We start from the raw sequence: 21,192 nt of genomic DNA, 5'->3' as shown, positions 1-21,192 counted from the left end.
CAACTAAGGAATTTCCTCAACCATAAAGGAAAAGATCAAAGCAAATAACCCTTATGTATAGAATTACAAATAAGACAGAGATAAATTTAAGAAATAAGAATACTTATCTGCACATGAAGATTTAGAATTGTCTTCTTAGATTATCTGAGAATAGAATATCTCCCCTCTAAAAAAGGTTCAAGTGGGAATGGAACATTGACTATTATTCCCCCCACAATGTAAAATTTCCACTCATTCTTATATTGTTGAACAATTTTGTATCAAATATGAAAACTCTTTTCTCAGTTCCAAATGGCTCTTTTCATCCATTCAAGGTCCAAACATTTATTTAGTTTAACAGTAGATGCGAACATGTCCTTCCATTTTATCAAACTCATCCACGTAGGCGATGGAAAACATAAGCCACTATTATGCTCTCCACTCAATATATTCCTTCCTTCCATGCTGATGTTATTTTATTGTTGTGTCTTTATTTCAAAATCACCACATACATGCTTTGATCTGTGTGAACTTCTTCAGGATATGGTTCTATATATTATTTGTCTTACTTAAGTGTATAACCTTTGGTATTCGATCATATCACAAAATGTAGATTGGTCATTCTATATCTTACATTTGCTTGGCTCTGATACCATGTTGAATTTCTAGGATCACTACAAATGTAATAACAATTGTCATTGTATTGATTGTGTTCCAAATGCAAATGAAGGCTTATAAATATGAGAGGAGGAGACAATGTCTCTACGGTTCAACATCAATAGTTAAGATATTAATATAATAGTAATCAAATAACCATATATGTAACTCATCTTAAGCATAAATGTAATATTAATATGTTAACCATATATGTAATATATTATTATATTATTATATAATAATATATAATGTATAATATATATAATATATATTATATTACATATATAATATATATTATATATAAGATATTTATTTAAAGATGATTTACCATCAACAAGTTATCTCATGTAATCCAACAGAAGCTACAACCTTAACACTTGCTAGTGCCATAATATCATTGAAGTTGCAAATGTATGATTAGAGTATAGAGATTCTATAGGTCTCTGTCTCAAACCTCCATTGCTGGTCTCTGACTTCTTTCTTGGTCTCTTTCTTCCATCCATGTAGTATTGTGAATGACACAAAACCCTAACAGTGCCTACACACAATAAACTCATGACTTTTCAACCGTTTTTTGGTTGAACATATCGTGCAACCTGGCAGTTTTCTCTTACAAATCGCAGCAATTTTTTATTTAAATTCGTTTCCGGTTTATTATTCGTTTATACCGGCCACTCTTTTTTTTTGTGAAATCTCGCAATACTAGCGATATATCGCCGTTATTTTGAACTATGAAAATAATAATTATGATATTTTAAATGTTTGGCACAACTAAAAAAAGTGGGTAAAGAAAATAAAGCAATATCTAATTAATTAAGTGCTTTAAGTGTACATAAAAGAATTAATAAATTAAATTATTTAATATTTGATTAAAATTAAGTTGTTTTTTATAAAATTAAAAGATTAGAAAACCCTAGGTAGGGTTAGGTTTTCTTTATTAGCAGATTTAGGGTCATTTGAGCACACATAGGTTTTGGATCAAAGTTAAAGAATATTTGAAAGCTTGGGAGTATTTTGGCTAGCAGGAATTAACCAGATTGTTTCATATTTTAGTTGTTGAATTTTTGAAGTAGGGTTTGACAAACCCATTGTAGAATTTCATTCGAAAATACTATCTACCTCGTATCTATCAAGGTGCTTGTAAATTGATTGTTAAATATTGTTGTTTTGATTTTGGATAAATGAATATATTTGTGCAAATTTGAGAGAGAAACTTGTTCGATTTTATTGTAGAAAACTTGATTTGAAATCAATAAGTTTGGAAAACCCTGGAGAAGAATTTTAAAAACAATTTAAATTATTACTCATTTCAAAACCCTCATTGATATGGAAAATTTGTCAAATGGAAGATTTATGGAAGATTTGAATCAGCTAGGATTTAACCAAAAAGTCATGTTAATTATAACCCTAGGATTACTCAATATGCTTTGAGTAAAATATGTACTTTCTTATTCATTAGACGAATTTTAAATGCAAATGTTGATTGGAAAATAAAATAATTTTAAAAATAAATTGAAGTTGTTGGAATTTGTCCAATTAGACTACAAAAGTAAACTGGTTAAAATATATATATAACTAGCACTTGCACCTGTAAGAGGTTCAAGGGATAAGCCAATAGAGTATTTTATGAATATAATCATTGTCTGAAAATGCATAGATCACTAAAGGGTTCAACATATTTTTCTTATGATTTAGGGGATTTTTGGTCATGAAACAGTAATGGCCAGGTGGTTTGAAAGTGCTTCACAACAAAGGTATTTTTCAACTCCTCAAGTTATCTCTACCTATGAGATTTTCACAACACTTATATTTTCAACTTCCCAAGTTATCATTTTCACAAATCGTGTATTGTTGATTTGATTAACTTTTGCATTTTAGGTGAGTTTTTGACATGTTTTTGAAGTGGTGTAAAGCCCATTATAATTTTCTTGATTAAGGTATGGATGTGATTGTGTAAAATAAATTTATTAGCGATATTTTCCATTTTAATAATATTGATTCTTATAGATATGATTGTGTAAAATAATTTTATTAGCAATATTGGGAAATATATTGCATGATTCATCATCAGTGTGAAAACTTTCAAAGTTCACGGTTACTTTTTGAACTTTTTCATCCTATGATGAATTACCAAGTGTGATTCCAAATCATTGATTATAATAAAAACATCAGAAGATAAACAAGCAAATGGTGTGCTAATGACTTGCATAATGTTTGTCTCTATGGCCTCAAAGGCCTTCAATTAAGCTTGTTGGCATGTTGAGATAGGCTCATGATGGAGCAAATTATCAAAAACTCTACAAGGGATGCTACCTTACCCTCCACTAAGTAGAAAGTCAAAACCACCATTGAGTTTGGAAAATCTTGTAACTATATTGTTGAATATTTTTCCAATAGAACATGATTTAAAGGACACATTTATTTATTCAATCATTATGAATGAAAGCTATCAGACTTCCACAATCCATGAATTATGAATGAGAGCAAAAATCTTTGCTCTCATTGACTCTTTGGCATCCTGATGATGGATCATGTAGTATGATCCGAAACGTTGATGAAAAAATTCTTACACAATCTTTCCCAAAAATCAATATGCATTATGAATGAAACTATATTGTTTCAATTTCTTTTATCTTTTTAGCTTTATAATTCTCGAAAACATTTTTATTATATAATATTTCCAAACATAGACTTAAGCAATGAAATGTTTCAAATGTTTTTTCTAAATAAGTCAACCTTAAATCATTAATATATTAAATTAATTTAAATTTGTATTTAAAACTTTATTGGAGATTGTTATTAATTTCAATAAACTAGTTATTTAATCTTTTATAAGTTGTTTTTTTAATCATTTTTAAAATTTAGTTTTTTTTTTAAATGCTTTAGAATATTTCTATTAATAATCATATAAAAAATAAAAGATAAGTTTCATAAGGTTTTATTTTTTTGTTAAAAGCTTTCGATAGTAATTATATATATATATATATATATATATATATATATATATATATATAATTTGAAATATTTTAATTTTTTGAAAAAATATTTTGATTTAATTAAATTTTAAATAAATATATATTTTTTAGATTATTGATAAAGTTGATTGAAGTTAAAAAAAAATATTGGTATGATAATTTTATAAATTGTAAAAAACATGAGTACAAATCTAAAACAAATAAGTAGGTTGGAAATAGGATATTTTTGTTAGGAATAAATTTTAAATAATGAATATATTAAGTTATGTAAATATTATTTAAATTTTTATTATTAGAATAATAGTAATTCTCTAATTTAAATTAAATTATTGAAAATATTTGAATTGCTCATATAAAAAATTAAATTAGATTATAAAATTTATTTCTAAAAGATATTAGAAAATGTTGAACATTTTTCTTGACTAATAGTCATTATTTTTACTATAATTTCTAATTTTATATTTAAAAGTTAAGATATTTTAATTTTTTTAATTAATTTAATCAATCCTCATAAACCATCTTGAAATGTTCTACCCAAATTTTCAACAAAGTTCCAAAAATATTCCACTAAAGCTCACAGACATTTTGTCAATCTTAATCTTTCATATAAACAATTGGCCAAATCTGAAGTCAAAAGAATATAAAGATCAAAGGAGCAAATAAAGGTAAAGAGAGAAGGAAGAATTGTTTGGAGGACGCAAATGAAAATAGTATAACTCAAATGAAACTAAGAGAACAATATCTACCACGTCACATGGTAGGATAGAGGTGTTTTATATTGGTTGATGATTTTTACTAATGGAGGTTGAACTGCAAGGATAGAACAAACGATTTTGTCAAACAAAAAAAATATTAGCTAAACAAGTCAAAAGAACCGGCAATTTTGCCAAGCAAAAACTACGTGAGATAAAAAAATACAACCAGTTTGGACGTGAGACATGGTTTGAGCGTGAGACACTAAATTGCATTTATGGTAGGAGGTTCCCTCCAAAGGAGAAGCCTATCGGCTTGATTATTAAAAAAAATATTATTTACAATTTTTATTAAAAAAATTAAATGAAAAAAATAAAAATATGATTTGGTGGGGGCAGGGACCCCATCCCCAACCCCCCGTGCCCATGCAGCCTAGTCTACAACAACCTACAGTCATGCTCCCCTTATGAGGAGCCTCTTGGGGGTTGTGACCTGCGAGCCCTACCCCCTTGGGAAGGTATTTATTATTGAAAATAATAATAATAATCTTTTATTAAGAATTAAAATTTGTTTAATTATAATTTATTTAATTAAAGTTTATTTACTAAAATGTATTTAATTAAGATTTTAAAGTATTAAGTTTAGTTTTATTTGTATAAAAGTAATTTGTGTATTGGTTAAGTATATATTTATGTTAATTAATGCATATTAAAATTATGGGTTCAATTTATTAGTTATTTTATATATATAGGTTAGTATTATTTATTCACTTAATTACCTTAGTTCAGCTATATGCCCTCTGAACCAGGTCAGGGTTCGAACTAGCACCTAGTCCAAGTACAATTTGAAGATTGGTTTAGACACGGTTCGAAATGCAGAGCCCAAGTTTGAAGTGGTCCATTTGCTGATCAAACCCAAGCAAAATGCTCATGTATAGATCAAACCACTTGCGAATTTCATCAATCTGGGCCCCGAGAACAAAGAAGTGTTTTTTTGCATATTTTATAATATTTTGACTTCCTTAACCCTAAAAAGTGAAAGTGAAAGGCTTATGTGGGCTTCTAACACTCATTTGTTGAACTATGATTTAGTTTTAATGTTTTGAATCTTTGATGTTGAACTTAAAATATATGATGGTATGATCATAATTCATGATGCTATGATTACAAGTTTATGGTGTTTTGCTTGTTGAAATGATTGTGGCATTCTAATTTTTACTTATGCTTTCTAGGCTTTATGTGTGTATGTATGTATGTATGTATATTAAAATTTATAATTTTTACGTGTTTTTGTACGAACAAACCCCAACCCCCCTTTCCAAAATTTTGTCGTACTAGCAAATCAATTCTTCGAATTCAAATTTCAAATCGAACTCGAACCAGTTACTAAGTTTATTCATAAGCAATTTTATTTGGTATTAGGTATTAATTCATTTATTTAGTTGTTTTTGCTTTTTGGATATTTTATTTCTCAACACACATTGTTTGGTTGCATGTGGCAAGAACTTGTTGAACTTGATAATGATGTGTTCCTAGGGTATCATTCCCAATTGTGTTAATGTTTTATCATTTCTTCTGTGGTTTACAGAACACATTTGTGATCTGTGAGCTTAGGGAAGGTTGTCTTGGTGCATCCTATGGGAGTGGCTTACAATACAGTTTGAGGCCCAAAGTGGCCAATGCCTAGGTAACCTGTCGTAAGTTGTGTAATAAGTGATAACAAAGTAATTAAAATATTTAGACACGCTTTAAAAAGATAATTAGTGATGTAGCCTGGCCTATGCCTTGAGTACTTGTATAGGCTAAGGATGGGAATGGGATGATACCTAGTGAGAGGTATGACTGTTATTCCTCGCCTTCATGAGAGGGTATTCTAGTTCCACATGGATCACATTGAGGGTTTAAGGTCCAAAGTGACCAATCCAGGTAACTCAATGCTTGAGGATCCGAAGTCTAGTGAGAGACCAATCCAGGGTTAGCTACAGTAGTTTGACCATGTGATGACACTCCCTAATATGTAACCTAAGTCTCCTTCATAGATTTCGTATTTGCCTCTAGTGGGTGTTACTTATTGTTGGGTGATATTTATTGTTTGCGGTTGATACTTATTGATGATTGTCATTTATCCATTGGTTACTATTCCTTCGGATGGTTGGTATTTGATTTGGAAGTTGAATTTCTTTCAGTGATTGTTCTTCATTGGTGTTGGTATTTCTTTTGGAAATTCGTATTTGGTTGTGGATTTGGTATGTGGCTTTGGTTTTGGTCAATTGTTACTTCAACATTTGTTATCTTTTCTTTATCAGAGCTTATGGTACCCTTGAGGTAGAGAGAACCCCAAGCATTAGAGCTCTTGCCCCATGAATTAGTGGTTTGACGAGGACTACAAGTCCTTTCACCACTCGATTCGGTCAGCCTTCTCCCCCCTCATGTATCCAATTGAAGCTTGCCTACTACCACTTTCTTAATTGCATTAGCAGATGTTCCTCTTGATGCAGTGCATATCCCTCTATGCCTGTCTCCTGCAGTCTCTGAAGCTCTTCTAGTGCACCCTGTTCCCATTCCCGTGCCACCCTCCCCCTCTTTCAACCCTGGATAACAGCTCTCTTGTCTCTCACGACTCCACTCTCTAAGAGCTCCCTAACCAAGTCATAAAAAGTACCTTGCAGAAAACTACTCTAACATCATAAGGAAAATACAAAAATACTCCAACATCATAAGCAATCATGCTTTCAACAATAAACCCATTTTATCTCCCCATGATTCCATCACTTAATAAATTAAGTCCTAGGTTTTTCTCTTCCAACTTTCCCAAAAGTTGTCAAAATGTTGCGATTTCTTACACACATCATTGATCAAGAAGAATCCTTCAACAAATCCCTATTTCCTCTTCAAAAGAATAGGATTATGTCCTCAACAAAAGTGGGTGTAGTAGTTACCTGTCAACTTTTCAACAAACAACTGCAATCAAAATCCTCCCTCAAAGTCAAACCCTCAAAGCAAAGCAAACTTTCAAGGAGCTACCAAGGACCCTATTAGAACAAAAGTCTACCAACCATTTCTTTATCCCAATTGAATGGTGTAAATAAGCCTTCCTAAGCTTATCCCACAATGTGCAACCCTCCCCCCCACCTTTCAACTATTCCAACAACACATTTCCTTAAATGCAAAAAATCTCTACGTGAGAACCTTTAAGTACAATACACTCAATCTAACAATTCTAGAATGCAATCACTCACATGCTTAACTACATCTTCCTCAAACACGATCACTCCACTTCCCTTCTACGAGTGATAGCCCCAACTTAACATCAACCTTGTCAAGCATGAGCATCATGGAAAAAATTCACTATTGACCAACCTTCACAAACTCATCCAATAGTTGCCCATCACTAGATCTCATGCTCGCATTCACTCCATTAGTGGATTCTCATTGAGCTCCTCCACAATACCACAATTTCAAATCAAGGGGACCTAACTATCTCTATCTCACATTTTAGTGATCCATTCAACATTTGCAACTAATAATCAAGATGTTCCTCTCCTTTTGATATTTACCCTCCTCCGTTCTCTTCTATTGTACTAAACTTCATCAACCAGTCGGGTCACTATACAAGGCATGATCCCAAGGCTACCCTTGTATAAATATGGGTTTTTCACTCGTTTAATTTTCTTTTAGCCCATTATGTAATGAAATTATCTATACATTTTGCTACAACATATTGTCCTAGGAGGGTCCTCATACTTGAATTGTGTGCTTGTATCTACTTGTGGTCCTCTAATAGAAGTAGTTTAGTTGATGTGATGAATTTTTGCTCTATAATTCTACTTATCTAGCTTGAGGGATGCACGCAACTTGCTAGTAAGACAATGAAAACAAGTTGAAGCAATCTCAACCACATTGTGCCTACAAATGTAAATAGAAAATTTAACTTTAAAAGGAGGATCAAATTGATCAGTGATTTGTTCTTCTAGTGCACTAATTTATTTTTCCGTTTGTTTCTTTGAAACCCATCCCCTTATAACCTTTTGCTTCAACTAGTAGAATAATATTAGATCGACACCAAAAGTTTGCTACTATCACCCCTATATTTTGAATATCATTAGAGTTAGCCAACTTTGTCATTTCAAGAAGACAACTTTCTCCAAATATTCCAATCACATTTTGGAAAAATTGTTGAACACAATATTTTTAAGCTGTAAGAACTTCCAAAGACAACACAAATCACCTCAAACTCTACTAGCTTTGTTAATTAACATGCAAGAATCCCTACATCCACCCCTTTGGGGACTACATCCTCTCCTTTCATTTGTACCCAAGCCCATGCTCAAGCCTCTTTTGAACACAAGATACCACACTCTAAGCCACCAACATAACAATGAGGGGGGCCACTTGTAGCACCTTGACATTGCAAATAATCGCTACACAACTCACATATATTCACTCACGCTTCTCATATTTCCTAGCAAAAATACTAAGCTTCCTTGGATATAATTTCAAATAGTAATTAAATAATCAATTAATTAGAATTAGTGATTGAGCTATCAATGACTCATATTTTGAGGACATCACCTATGCAATTCAATATTGATGAAAGCCAATTTTGTAGTGATGTCAAAAGTGCAAAAGAAATCCTCTAAGGAAATTTGTCGTCGTGGCACATTATGAGATTTATAAAAGGTTCAATCAACATGGTGATGTTTTGGTGTTAAAGATTCTTTTTATTGCAATCTTGAATCAACACACTAACAACATTAAGAGTTACTTTGATATCCTGTAGCATTGGAAAGATGTGCACTACAAACCATGAAGGCATGTGTTCCACCGCCCATTTCAGCAAAATACAAATAAACATACGTGTTAGAATGAGTATAACACCATCGTGGCAAGTTGATTTGAGTTGTTGATGCTTGTGTGCAACTTTTTTGCTGTGTGCAAATAGTCCTTTACGATACCAAAGCTTTGAAAACTCCCCATCTCATTGTGGCATCACAATTTTGTTCAATGTACACAGTCATACCTATCTCAATAATCTTTTGTAATATCAAAGCTTTAAAACTTACCATCTCATTGTGGTATCACAATTTGGTTCAATGTAAATGAACATTTCTCAAAAGCAATTAAGATCCAGCCATTGTTTTGCGAGTAAAGGGCATATTCTAACTTTCAAATTGCATTTGTTGTGTGTGCACACCTTTGTTTTAAGTTTGTGGATGTGTTATGCACGTGCAGGCATGTACATGCAAGTACGCAATCCAATTTTATGAATAAATGACATATTGCAATTTAGAATTGCATTGTTGTGGAGCAAGGTAGAGTGCACACATAGAGAATTGAGCACATGTGCTGCTTTTGGTACGCTCCTATAACAGATTCAGGGGTTTAAACAAATATGATTTGCAAGTGTAGTAACTTCAACACAAGGGTGCGTTAGTGCATGAAAATCAATAACCCATTATTATACCAAAGCTTTAACAACTCTCCATCTCATTTTTGGGATCACAATTTTGTTCAATGTAAAAGATCATACCTATGTTATCAATTCTATCATATCAAATCTTTAAAAATTTACTTTTTTGCTATGTGCAAATAGTCCTTTATGATACCAAAGCTTTGAAAACTCCCCATCTCATTGTGGCATCACAATTTTGTTCAATGTACACAGTCTTACCTATCTCAATAATCTTTTGTCATATCAAAGCTTTAAAACTTACCATCTCATTGTGGTATCACAATTTGGTTCAATGTAAATGAACATTTCTCAAAAACAATTAAGATCCAGCCATTGTTTTGCAAGTAAAGGGCATATTCTAACTTTCAAATTGCATTTGTCGTGTGTGCACACCTTTGTTTTAAGTTTGTGGATGTGCTATGCACGTGCGCAATCCAGTTTTATGAACAAATGACATATTGCACTTTAGAATTGCACTGTTGTGGAGCAAGGTAGAGTGCACACATAGAGAATTGAGCACATGTGCTGCTTTTGGTATGTTCCTGTAACAGATTCAGGGGTTTAAACAAATATGATTTGCAAGTGTAGTAACTTCAACACAAGGGTGCGTTAGTGCATGAAAATCAATAACCCATTATTATACCAAAGCTTTAACAACTCTCCATCTCATTTTTGGGATCACAATTTTGTTCAATGTAAAAGGTCATACCTATGTCAACAATTCTATCATATCAAATCTTTAAAAATTCACTTTCTTACTGTGGGAAAACAATTTTGTTTGATGTCTATTTCAGACATGATAAGTGTATTTCCTTTCCTTACTATTTGCAAAATTCTTTGGTGAATGGGTTAACTAAGCATTGTAGTAATCAGACCAACCCTGTCCCTCATGAGGGTTTGATGAAACTTATTTCAAAGTACTGTGAAAAGCACAAAGTGGGTAAGATTCTTGGGCCAAAAGACTAGACTAAAGAAATGGAAGCCATTCAAAAGAAGAGGAACGAGCTTAGAGTGAGAATTTAACTAAGGCTAAAAAGAACAACGAGGCTTTTGAGGACTCGGAGGACGAGTCTTCTTCGGTGTTCAAAGATGAAACGGGCAAAAATAAAAAAATGCAAGTACTCAAGTTTTGAGGAGAGCAATAATGCTTATGAGGATTCTAAGTGCTCAGAAGAGGATGAAGAGTCGAAGGAAGAGGTATCTAAGAAAGAGGAAAATAATGAGGAAAATGGGGATCTTGAGGAAGCCCAAGAAGACGACATTGAGGACAACACTAAGGAGGCTGAAGAGGAGAACGAGACTATGGAAGAATGAGGAACTGCTAAAGAGGATGTTGTTGAAAACAATGTTACTATTGTTCAAGAACAAGAGGTGACGGCTATTCTTAATGAAATTGGGGAAATTGGGGTTGTTGAGGATACTAGGAGTATTGATAGAACAAATGTAATGGATAACACCCAAAACAACAGCAACAGGGATGATCTTTCAGCTAAGGTCCCTATTTGTGATGACGATATCAACAAGAAAGAGGAGACCAGTGCTCACAAGGAGGCCATGGGAGACAGAAGGAACTTAAATATCAATCCAAATAGTAACAATGATGAGATCAATGATAATCCGGAAAGTCCTATGAATATATTGCTTTCAGTAAAGGCCAAGTATAATTATTCTTTCAGATTTGATAAATGGATGGTTGGCGAAATCAAGAATCTCAACGAGGGATTGAAGGATTTGAGAAAAAAAGTTGAAGAAATCCAATAGCAAGGGCCCTGCCAACAGTGTGGATAATGACTTCAATGCAATTTTGGAGGTCCATATGCATCAAATGTAGGAATGTATGGAAAACAAGGAAGCTCTTCTCAGGAACATTCTGCCCCAAAACCATGAAAGTCTCAGAGCTTCAAGAGCTAACCTTAGAAGTCTACATGAAGTGCTCGAAAGTTACAAGGCAAGGGAGTTATCAATGTGGACAAGCAAGCTGCTACTTTTAGTGCGGGGAATACCGGTCCTGGTAACAGAACTAGATCTAAAAAGAAGATGGAATCTGAACCTGAGATCAAGGAGAAGCCCAAGGTGAAATCTGAAGTTATTGAGTCTCTGCAGAGGCTAGAGGATTTGGAAAAGGAGACTGAGTTTCTCCTAATGCAATTAGTCTAGTTGGGTGCTTCCTGGTCCTATTTAGCTGGTCTTTTCAGATTTTCTGCTTTGTTTTGGTTTTTTAGTCTGTTTTGTGCTTAGTGGGTCATCTAGTTTGTTGCTTCGGCCTGTGTGGGGTTACCTTTCTGTGGGGTAGCAGTTGTATCTGGTGAAAATGTTGAATATCTATCTGGTTTGAGATTGTAAAGGGTTTCAGATCCCTTCAAAACCTGTTTTTACCATCAATCAAAAACAATTTTATTCAATGCAAAGGACCATTTTTTAAAAACAAGTGAGATATCCCAAATTTTTGTGAGTAAAGGGCATAGTCAAACTTTAGATTTGCATTTGTTGTGTGTGTTTGTGCCTTTGTTGTGTGTGCATGTGTGCGTGCATGTACATGTGTGGGATCACAATTTTGTTCAGCGCAAAGGGTTGTACCTGTGTCAATAATCCTTTGTCGTATCAAAGCTTTGAAAGCTCTCCCTCTCATCGTGGGATCACAATGTTGTTCAATGTAAAGGATAATTTTTTTTAAACAGGTGAGATCCAGCCATTTTTTTGGTGAGTGAAGGCCATTCGAACTTATTTACATTTGTTGTGGAAAAAGGTGGAGTGCATACACAAAGAATTGGGCTCATGTGCTGTTTTTGGTTCGCTCCCATTAAGTATTCAGGGGTTTAAAAAATATATTTCAAGTGTACCAGCTTCAATACAAGGATGTCGGCACATATTAAAAGCAAAGTTCTTATTTTAAGGTAACACCAAGCGAAAATGCCAGTTGAGCACACAGGAGTCCGCAAGAAAAAGTCACCATTCAAGCTTGTTCAAATTATGTCTAAACGTGGTGTACCTTGGAATCCAAAATATAAAACAAAGAATTCAGAAGAAATAATCATTCTACCTAAAAAAACAGAACTAAAATAACGTTAACAGTGACAGGAATACTATAGAACACAAGTTAACGGTAGAAAAAGGTGACTCTGCGTTTATGGGCATCTTCAAAATAAACAATACGCCTGCCCATTTTATGTAGGCTGGTATACATTAAACCCATTTCCGTCGACTCTAAAACTAAAATAATATTGATAGAAGAAATGGGCTCTGGCCACTGAAAACTACTGCCAGAAAACGAGTCTCTGTAAACTTACCTGTCCCAATTAATCTCTGCTTGTGGAGTATAAGACTGAGAAGGCACGGCCGCACCGTCCATCACAATAGGCAAGGCGGAGTGTTGAGCAGAGCTCTTTGCCTGCCTGCTCACAATCAAAACGGGCATCAATGATTTATGAAAACCTGTCCCATGTTGGGTTTTATTGCAAGTTTCGATGAATGCTGTTAAACAGACGCACATGATTTTGTACTTTCCCCTTCCTTGGGGAAGTCTCGCTCAAATCCATGTCGACCTTTGGTGCATTTTTCAGGGTGGGGGAAGAAATAATTCATATTTAAAAAGAGTAATTTTGAATTTGCAATTTCCGTCAATTTCTTTTGATTCCTTATTAAAGTTATTAGTGTATTAGTGTAAATAATAAATCTTTCTTAATTTATATAGGTCCATTCTTAATTAATTAGGTTATTTTTAATTAATGTTGGTATATAAAATATATTTTCTAATATAAAAGTTGGTTAATTATTATCAAGTGGATTTCATTTTGATATATTAATAAAGATCAATTATATGTCTTTATTTATCTATTTATTATCTTAGGTCGAATTGGCAAGTGCATTTATTGAACATAAAAATTAACTTACTTTTGTCAATTCAAATTTAAACATTCGACTTAAATTTTCTTTCTAGCTAGTCATTGCATGTTAATTTATCAATAGAATGTATTAGCTTGTGCAATAGATTGTCATGTCTAAGGACAAATCTTATTTTATTACAAGTCCTTCAAAGAGATTATAGGAGAAATCAAAAGACAAATATCAAACATTAACATTGAATTGTTAACTTACAATAATAGTATAGACATCATTATATTCTTGCTTATCATCTTTGATCATTTTCACCTAGTTATTAAATTTTTAGCAAGAATTTGGCCAAAGGAGAATAATCATGTAATATCAAAATACGAAATAATATATATTAGCACCACCAATTTTCATGTACAATTCACACAAGAGAATAATCATTTCATACCAAGCTCATAAATAGTATATATTTGTATTACTCATTTTCAAAGGCAAGTTACAAAGTATTGAGGCAAGAAAGAATATAAACATCCATTTATGTGTTGATTACTTGTGCATGCAAGATTTACATTCATAAATAAGATTCAAAAATAAGTGTAAAAGACAAAGTGACAAACATAAAATTAGTAATAGAAAGTCATTTGTTTGATTACTCTAAAGGCTCTTATCAATTGGTGTTTACATTGATGAAATTTATTACAAGAAATGTTCTTCAAACTTAGAGCTTAGTATATATGTGAGATTTAGATCCATTGGAAAGGTTCAAATCTATAAGTGTTAAATCAGAATGACAAACAAAAAGGAGTATAAGATTTATTTTTTATTCCAAAGTCTCTAACTTAGTAGTGGATTAATTAATGATGTTCATCACAATAAATCTTCATCAAAATTAGAGTTGATAGTTATTGTTTTATCTATTATTTTCATAGTTATTGTTTTACCTATTATTTTCAGACATTCATTTTTAATACTACATCAATCATAGATCAAAATCAACTATACATGAGAAAAAATTTTGAGACCATGTTCCATATTGCAATTTCATGCATGAGTGTAGATGAGTAATGCTAAATAATATGCAAACACTTCTATATTTTATCATTCCTTATGAAACACTTACTCAAATTCATATAAATAATTTAATCTTAAGATTTACATGAATGGGAGAAAAAAAGAATTTTTTAATGTGTAATTGTCATCAATTTCTTTATTTTTCTTCATTTACAAAGTTTTCTAATGCAATCAATGGTGTAAATTATATTTGTATATTTTTCAAAGGAGATTTTAATTGGTTGTTTTTAGTATAATTATTAGGATACAAATGGTGTATTTCCACTTAAAGATTGGTAAATGACTTGAAATTAAATTAATGTCAGTTTAAAACATTAATAATGATAAGTCATGATTTTTAATTTCTCTATCTATTATCTTAGGTCAAACTTGTATGCACATTCATGGTTGTAAAAGTGTCGCAATATTTATCAATTTAGATTTACATGTTAAACATAAATAAACTCCCTCTTATTAATCATTATGTGCCAACTTGGGTAGTGAATTCAGTAATGTGTGTGTTTATCTTAGGACAAACATTATTTCATTTCAAATTCTTCAAGGAGAATAAAATAGGAAAAAAAGTACATGTATAGAATGTCAATTATATTAGCACCTTAGGCATCACTATGTTTTGTTTATTTCCATTGATCATTTTCACCTAAATATTAAATTGTTAGGAGGGGTTTGACCAAAGAAAAATAATCATATCGTATAAAATTCTAAAATGGTATATATTTACATAACCATTTTCAAGTGTAAGTTAAAGAAATTAAATAAAGAAGGTTTCAAACATCATTATATGAAGATTACTTATGTATGCAAGATTCAAATTCGTAAGTAAGATTCAAATATATGTGAAACTAAATCATTTGTTTTATTAATTTGAAGTATTTGAAAAATTAGTATATCCATTCCTAAATTTAATTATAGAGAATATTCTTCAAGCTTGAGCTTAGTGTATAAGAAAAAATTAAATTCATTGAAAAGGTTCTATTGAAGTTGATGAAAGATCAACCCCATAGCTCCCAAGAATCACCTACATGCAAACACCTGTCATAGAAAGAGAGAAGCAAAAGCTATAGAAGTTGGAATTCCCATATCCACAGATGAGACATTCTTAATGAGTAAAAAGAGAAATTGCTATTATCAAAAGTGAATGAATAAATTTCAAAGAGATCAATCCTTATAAAAGGAGATCAAAACCCTAATAGATAAAACCTAGGTTGCATTATATTAATTAATAAAAGAATTAATTATTATATACCCCAAGTTTAGTTTAAGTAAGCTAGAGGTTATAAGTAACTTAATAATTAAACCAATATGATTTAATTAATAAGAAAACATTTTATTACTCTAACACCTCCCCTTAAGATAAACTTAAGGAGTAAGTAAAAGTCTAGAAACTACTACTGAAAGTAAATTTGGATCCTAGCAAAAAAAGCCTGATGAGATACCCAAGCACAACCAAATCTTTGAAAAGAGGAGAAATAGAGAAAACCACATGGGAAAAACCCTACTCCAAAAAGAGATGGAAATAATGTTGAAAAGTACTAGTGAAGGACTGAAGAAGCCTTCAAACTAGGGAATGTCCCAAAAGATAGAAACAAAAAAGATGATCATGAAGAACACCACTGAAGCATCTAGAAGCTACAACATTATGTCAAAAGTAGTTGTAAATTAGGAGGCACACAAAGGCAAACAACTAAACTCAAAGATATAGATGGCATGAAATACCAAAGCGTGAAGAGCTTATCAATCGAACATGGAAGACTACAACCAAAGTAGGAACAAAAAGAAAAGTGTCTATATGGTAAATGATCTATCTCACTGAAATGCATAGGTACCCAACCACTGCATCCGCCTAGTACATAGGAACAAATAATGAATACATAGCTCACTCCATCGAACCAAGGAAGCATGAAAAACAATAGAAGAACCCCCCTAATGCAGACAAGGGTGAGGTGACAGGCAATTGGAGAAGTGGGCCAATAGAATTCCATGTAAAGGAACCATGATCAAGATGCACAAAAGAGTACATATGTGTGTACTAAGGTGATCAATCTCAGACACATCATGAGGCTAATGTCACAGAAGAGAAACTTACTAGACAAAGAAAGATGGCAAGCAAAGGCAAAACATCAACCCCCCTTATGGTACTTTAATCAAAGTAGTGCATGTGCAATAAGGCACAAGACATGGTGAGTCCCAAGAATACAATAATTTTTACAAGTGTCCTTAGATGACACTTCTCAAATCAGAAGGCAAAATAAGATAAAATAGCTGAAATGAAAATATAGATACAATATGGCACTTTATCATACTATGTTTTCAAGAATGCATAGAAATGATGTCTAAATAGACCATAACAGACACAAGACTAATACAATAGATAGTACAACCAATGATGAATCATTTGAAGCACAAAATCAACCCTCAGACTTGAAACAACCAAGATATCCACCAGAATGTAAAAAACTAAGTAGAATGTAGCTAGAGAAGAATCTAGAAAAATATACACTATCAATGGAAAGAGTACAGAAAGACCTTTCTAACAATATAAAGAAATCTCAAATCGAAGATCAAATGCTCAAGATATGTCTCAAGGAGTGCAGAATAGAACCCCTCACTTTGACAGCAAAAATAGGTACCATACTACAAAAAATTACCAGTAAAACCTACACCAATGTGTTTGGCTTGGAATTAGCTTTCTAGTGATATCTTGTTTGCAAAAAAAAGGAGTCTGTATACTGAAGATATGAGAAAAATGTGAAGGTAGGTCCAAATAGAGTTAGAGTAGCAAACAGAGGTGAGACACCTTGATTTTTGTAACAAAATGCCTCAATTTCTGGGCCAATATGCATAGATCACCTCGATTTTTATGCAAGTATGCTTTGATTTTTGTGCCAACATACATAAATTGCCTCAATTTCTATGCCAAAAAATCTCAATTTTTGTGCAGATGCACCTTGATTTCCATGCCAGTATGCATAGATCACATCAATTTTCATGCCAAAAAATCTCAATTTTTGTACCAAAAAACCTTGATTTCTATGCCAAAAATCTCAATTTTAATGTTAGAGAACCTCAATTTCTATGACAAAAATCTTGATTTTCATGTTAAAATCTTAAAATTGCCACCTTGAGAAATGTGCCCAATTTGAAATCAATTTTGTTTGCCTCAAATTCTAACTGTGTCCAAATTGGACAAATTTTATATGAAAATAGGAGTTTTTGGGTGCTATGAGCTCAACCGTGAGGACTATTTTGGCTCAAAGTGCACCAAAAAAGGTGACCCCCCTAGATCCAATACAAAAATCCTCTAAAAAATGAAACCCTTTGAAAAAAAACACACATATATGAAAACCAAGCCAAACCTCTCATAAACAAAATAGAGGCATGAAGATTTGGAGCTCTGATACCATGTTGAAGTTGATGAAAGATCAACCCCACAACACCCAAGAATCACCTGCATGCAAGCACCTATCATAGAAAGAGAGAAGCAAAGTCTATGGAGGTTGGAATTCCCAGATCCATAGATGAGACATTCTTGATGAGCAAAAAGAGAACTTGTTATTATTAAAAGTGAATGAATAAATTACAAAGAGATCAATGCTTATAAAAGGAGATCAAAACCCTAACAGATAAAACCTAGGTTGCATTATAATAATTAATAAAAGAATTAATTATTATATGTTCAAAGTTTAACTTAAGTAAACTAGAGATAATAAGTGACTTAATAATTCAATTAATAAGTTGTTAGTATAGTTTTTTATTTTTCCTATTTTGCTAAGTTTTTACTACACTTTTAATAATCTCGCTTATGTTAATAAAGCATGTCTTATTAGGTGAATGGTTGTGAGGTGTCACCTTCCTACATGTGAGCATCCATTAGCTATCTTGGGAAGATACCTTGCTATCTTTAGTCCAATAGATGGTTGCTCCTCATTGGTTGGTGTTGCCACCTCCTCCCTCTTCCTAGCCTACATAAGCATGCTACCTGGCTTGTATTTGTATCTCTTGTTTTTGCATCCTCTTAACGCTATTTTGCTTCCAGCATTTGCATGACTCTCTTGGAGACTAACTCTATGATGCTATTTTGATTTTGTATCATTTGCATTCATAGTTTAGATATTTATTCTTTGCACTAGTTTTCTGGGTTATTAATCTTATCAGATTCTAACATGGTATCAGAGCTTTTCTATGTGCAAGAGTAGATTTTAGTTTCCTTATTTGAGAGATTCGGGGGGGGGGCAAATAAACTTTATTGTAGTTTTTTGAAAAATGAAGTATGCTCTTCTCTTGCATCTTTGGATGATCCTGAGAATCAGAAAAGTTTTGACAAAAACAGTTTTTCTCTAGGGTTTCAATCTCAAATCTGACAACCAACTTGCATATTTGGAGTTTTCAATCAGTATTGCAGGTTCCAGCATGCCATTGATGGACTTGGAAAGCTGATCCAGCATTTGCATGTCATATTTTGGTTGTTGGGGTCGGTTTTTGATTTTTGGAGCCATTTTTTACTGTTAAAGGTGTCCAATTTACACTACAGCAACATCTTCTGTACATCAAAAAGAAAAACGCTTTCTGGGTTTTGTTTACAGCCCCGAAAAACCATCTGCGTATCTTTTAGATTTTGCATGCAAGTTGTATATTTTGCAGAATCGAGCATGCAAAGCTACAACCATACCCCTCTCTGTTGGCAATCGCAAATTTGAATGCAGTTTTCAAATGTCTCGTTCTTGCTCATACGGACTCCAATTTTGATGATTCTTGTTATGAACTTGGCTTTTTTTTTGTGCTCTATCCACTAGTGGAGTTGTTTTTGATTTTCATGCATGAATTCTTCAGAAATTGCAGATTCTCAGCCGTGACTGTGCACAGTTCTCATTTTGGAAACTTCGGAGGATCATAACTTTCTCATACGACCTCGTATCGAGGCAATTCTTTTTTTGAAAGTGCATGATTTTTTGAGTAGATCGCAGTGGTGCTAGTTCTTTCCTTGATTATTGTGCCCAAGTTTCACTTTTAGCATATGCTCTTCATGAGGAGGCCCTGTCGATTTTTCTTCCGTAACTTGAGCATACGGACGTATTTTTTCGATCCAAAAAATGCATCGAAAAGCTGGTTCTGAGACGGAGATGATGGTACAGGTTTTTTTTATTTTTGCTATAGTCTAGTTGCCTATTTTGGCAGTCAAAGCTAGATGTTCTATTTTGCCTTCCGAGAGCCATATCTTGCTCATTCAGACTCTTTTATGGGCTCGCCAGATATCGTTGGAAAGCTTGTTCTACGAGTTATTCAGTTGCAGAGGTCTTTTATCCAGATTCTGCTCCAGGTTCTTTCTCCTTTGAATTTTGCACTTTCGCACTCTGGCGGATTACTTGGATTCTAAAGGTCTTGAAATCTCTTCTTCTGTTCTTTTGGCTCGCTCTTCTTTCTGACTTCTGAGCATTGTATGCTTCTGTTCTGTTGCATTCTTTTTTTTGTAAACGCACTGAGATAAAGTGCCTGGTTTTGCATATCTGGGATCTTGTACACCTTGTGTTTGTTTGTACTCGCACTCAGTTATAAAGTGCCATGGGGGGTCATGATGTTTTGCCAATTTGTGCTCATCCACCTTTGTCAAGTGAATTTTTTTTCCACGACATTAGCCCATGCAGTGTGTCGGTGACACCGCCCTTTATCCTGTGCTTGTACTTCTATTGCACTATTGGTGTTCCTGATTCTTCTTCTTGCAGATGTTTTTGGCATTACATTTCAATGTTCCTGTCACCCCTCTCCCTGTTCAACATTGTGGGGGGGGTTCACCTGTTGGCTCTATTGCTTCCTTGGTTCGGTTGAGTGATCTACGTATTCAATTTTTGTTCTTATGTACTAGGCGGATGCAGTGGCTAGGCACCTATGCATTTCGATGAGATGGTTCATCTACTATATAGACACTCATTCATTCCTACCTTTGGAGGTCACCTCTTCGATTGATCAGCTCTTCAGACTTTGTCTTCTCTACCTGGTCATGCACTATTTCAGTGGGGGTTCCAGCAGTTTCTTTTGACAGTGTTTGCAGCTTCATGCTTCGGAGATGCTTCATGCTCTTTTTTGTTCCTCTCTTTGGGACATTTCCTAGATTGGAGGCTTAGTTTCCTTCATCTAGTTCTTTTTCTTGTATTGGGTACCTGATCAGGCCTTGTTACCGGGACCCATTTTCCTACTTTCATAGCTTTGCTAGGTTAGCTTCCTCCCAAGCTTCGCTTATGGGGGGGTGTTAGTGTAGTTTTTTATTTTTCCTATTTTGTTAAGTTTTTACTACACTTTTAATAATCTCGCTTAGGTTAATAAAGCATGTCTTATTAGGTGAATGGTTGTGAGGTGTCACCTTCCTACATGTGAGCATCCATTAGCTATCTTGGGAAGATACCTTGCTATCTTTAGTCCAATAGATGGTTGCTCCTCATTGGTTGGTGTTGCCACCTCCTCCCTCTTCCTAGCCTACATAAGCATGCTACCTGGCTTGTATTTGTATCTCTTGTTTTTGCATCCTCTTAATGCTATTTTG

The 21,192-nt window shown here is 33.3% G+C and overlaps 1 protein-coding gene across 3 annotated transcripts in view; it reads right to left on the bottom strand.

Moving 5' to 3' along the window:
* The window catches only part of LOC149538749 (Mitochondrial substrate carrier family protein), a 221,965-nt gene extending 208,630 nt beyond the window's left edge, over positions 1 to 13,335 (bottom strand). For 2 of the 3 annotated variants that reach the window (XM_089800071.1, XM_089800073.1), the window contains exon 1: positions 13,043 to 13,234. In XM_089800071.1, the coding sequence (XP_089656197.1) occupies positions 13,043 to 13,170 (128 nt within the window). In that variant the 5' untranslated portion in view covers positions 13,171 to 13,234. The other variant, XM_089800072.1, reaches the window with a different exon arrangement.
* Between the last annotated feature and the right edge of the window lie 7,857 nt (positions 13,336 to 21,192).

Source organism: Cupressus sempervirens, chromosome 9 (genome assembly GCF_028749045.1).
Source record: "Cupressus sempervirens isolate cs-2001-9-10 chromosome 9, ASM2874904v1, whole genome shotgun sequence".
NCBI lineage: Eukaryota > Viridiplantae > Streptophyta > Pinopsida > Cupressales > Cupressaceae > Cupressus > Cupressus sempervirens.
The sequence above is the reverse complement of the archived record's forward strand: the minus strand, read 5'-3'. Positions and strand labels throughout refer to the sequence as shown.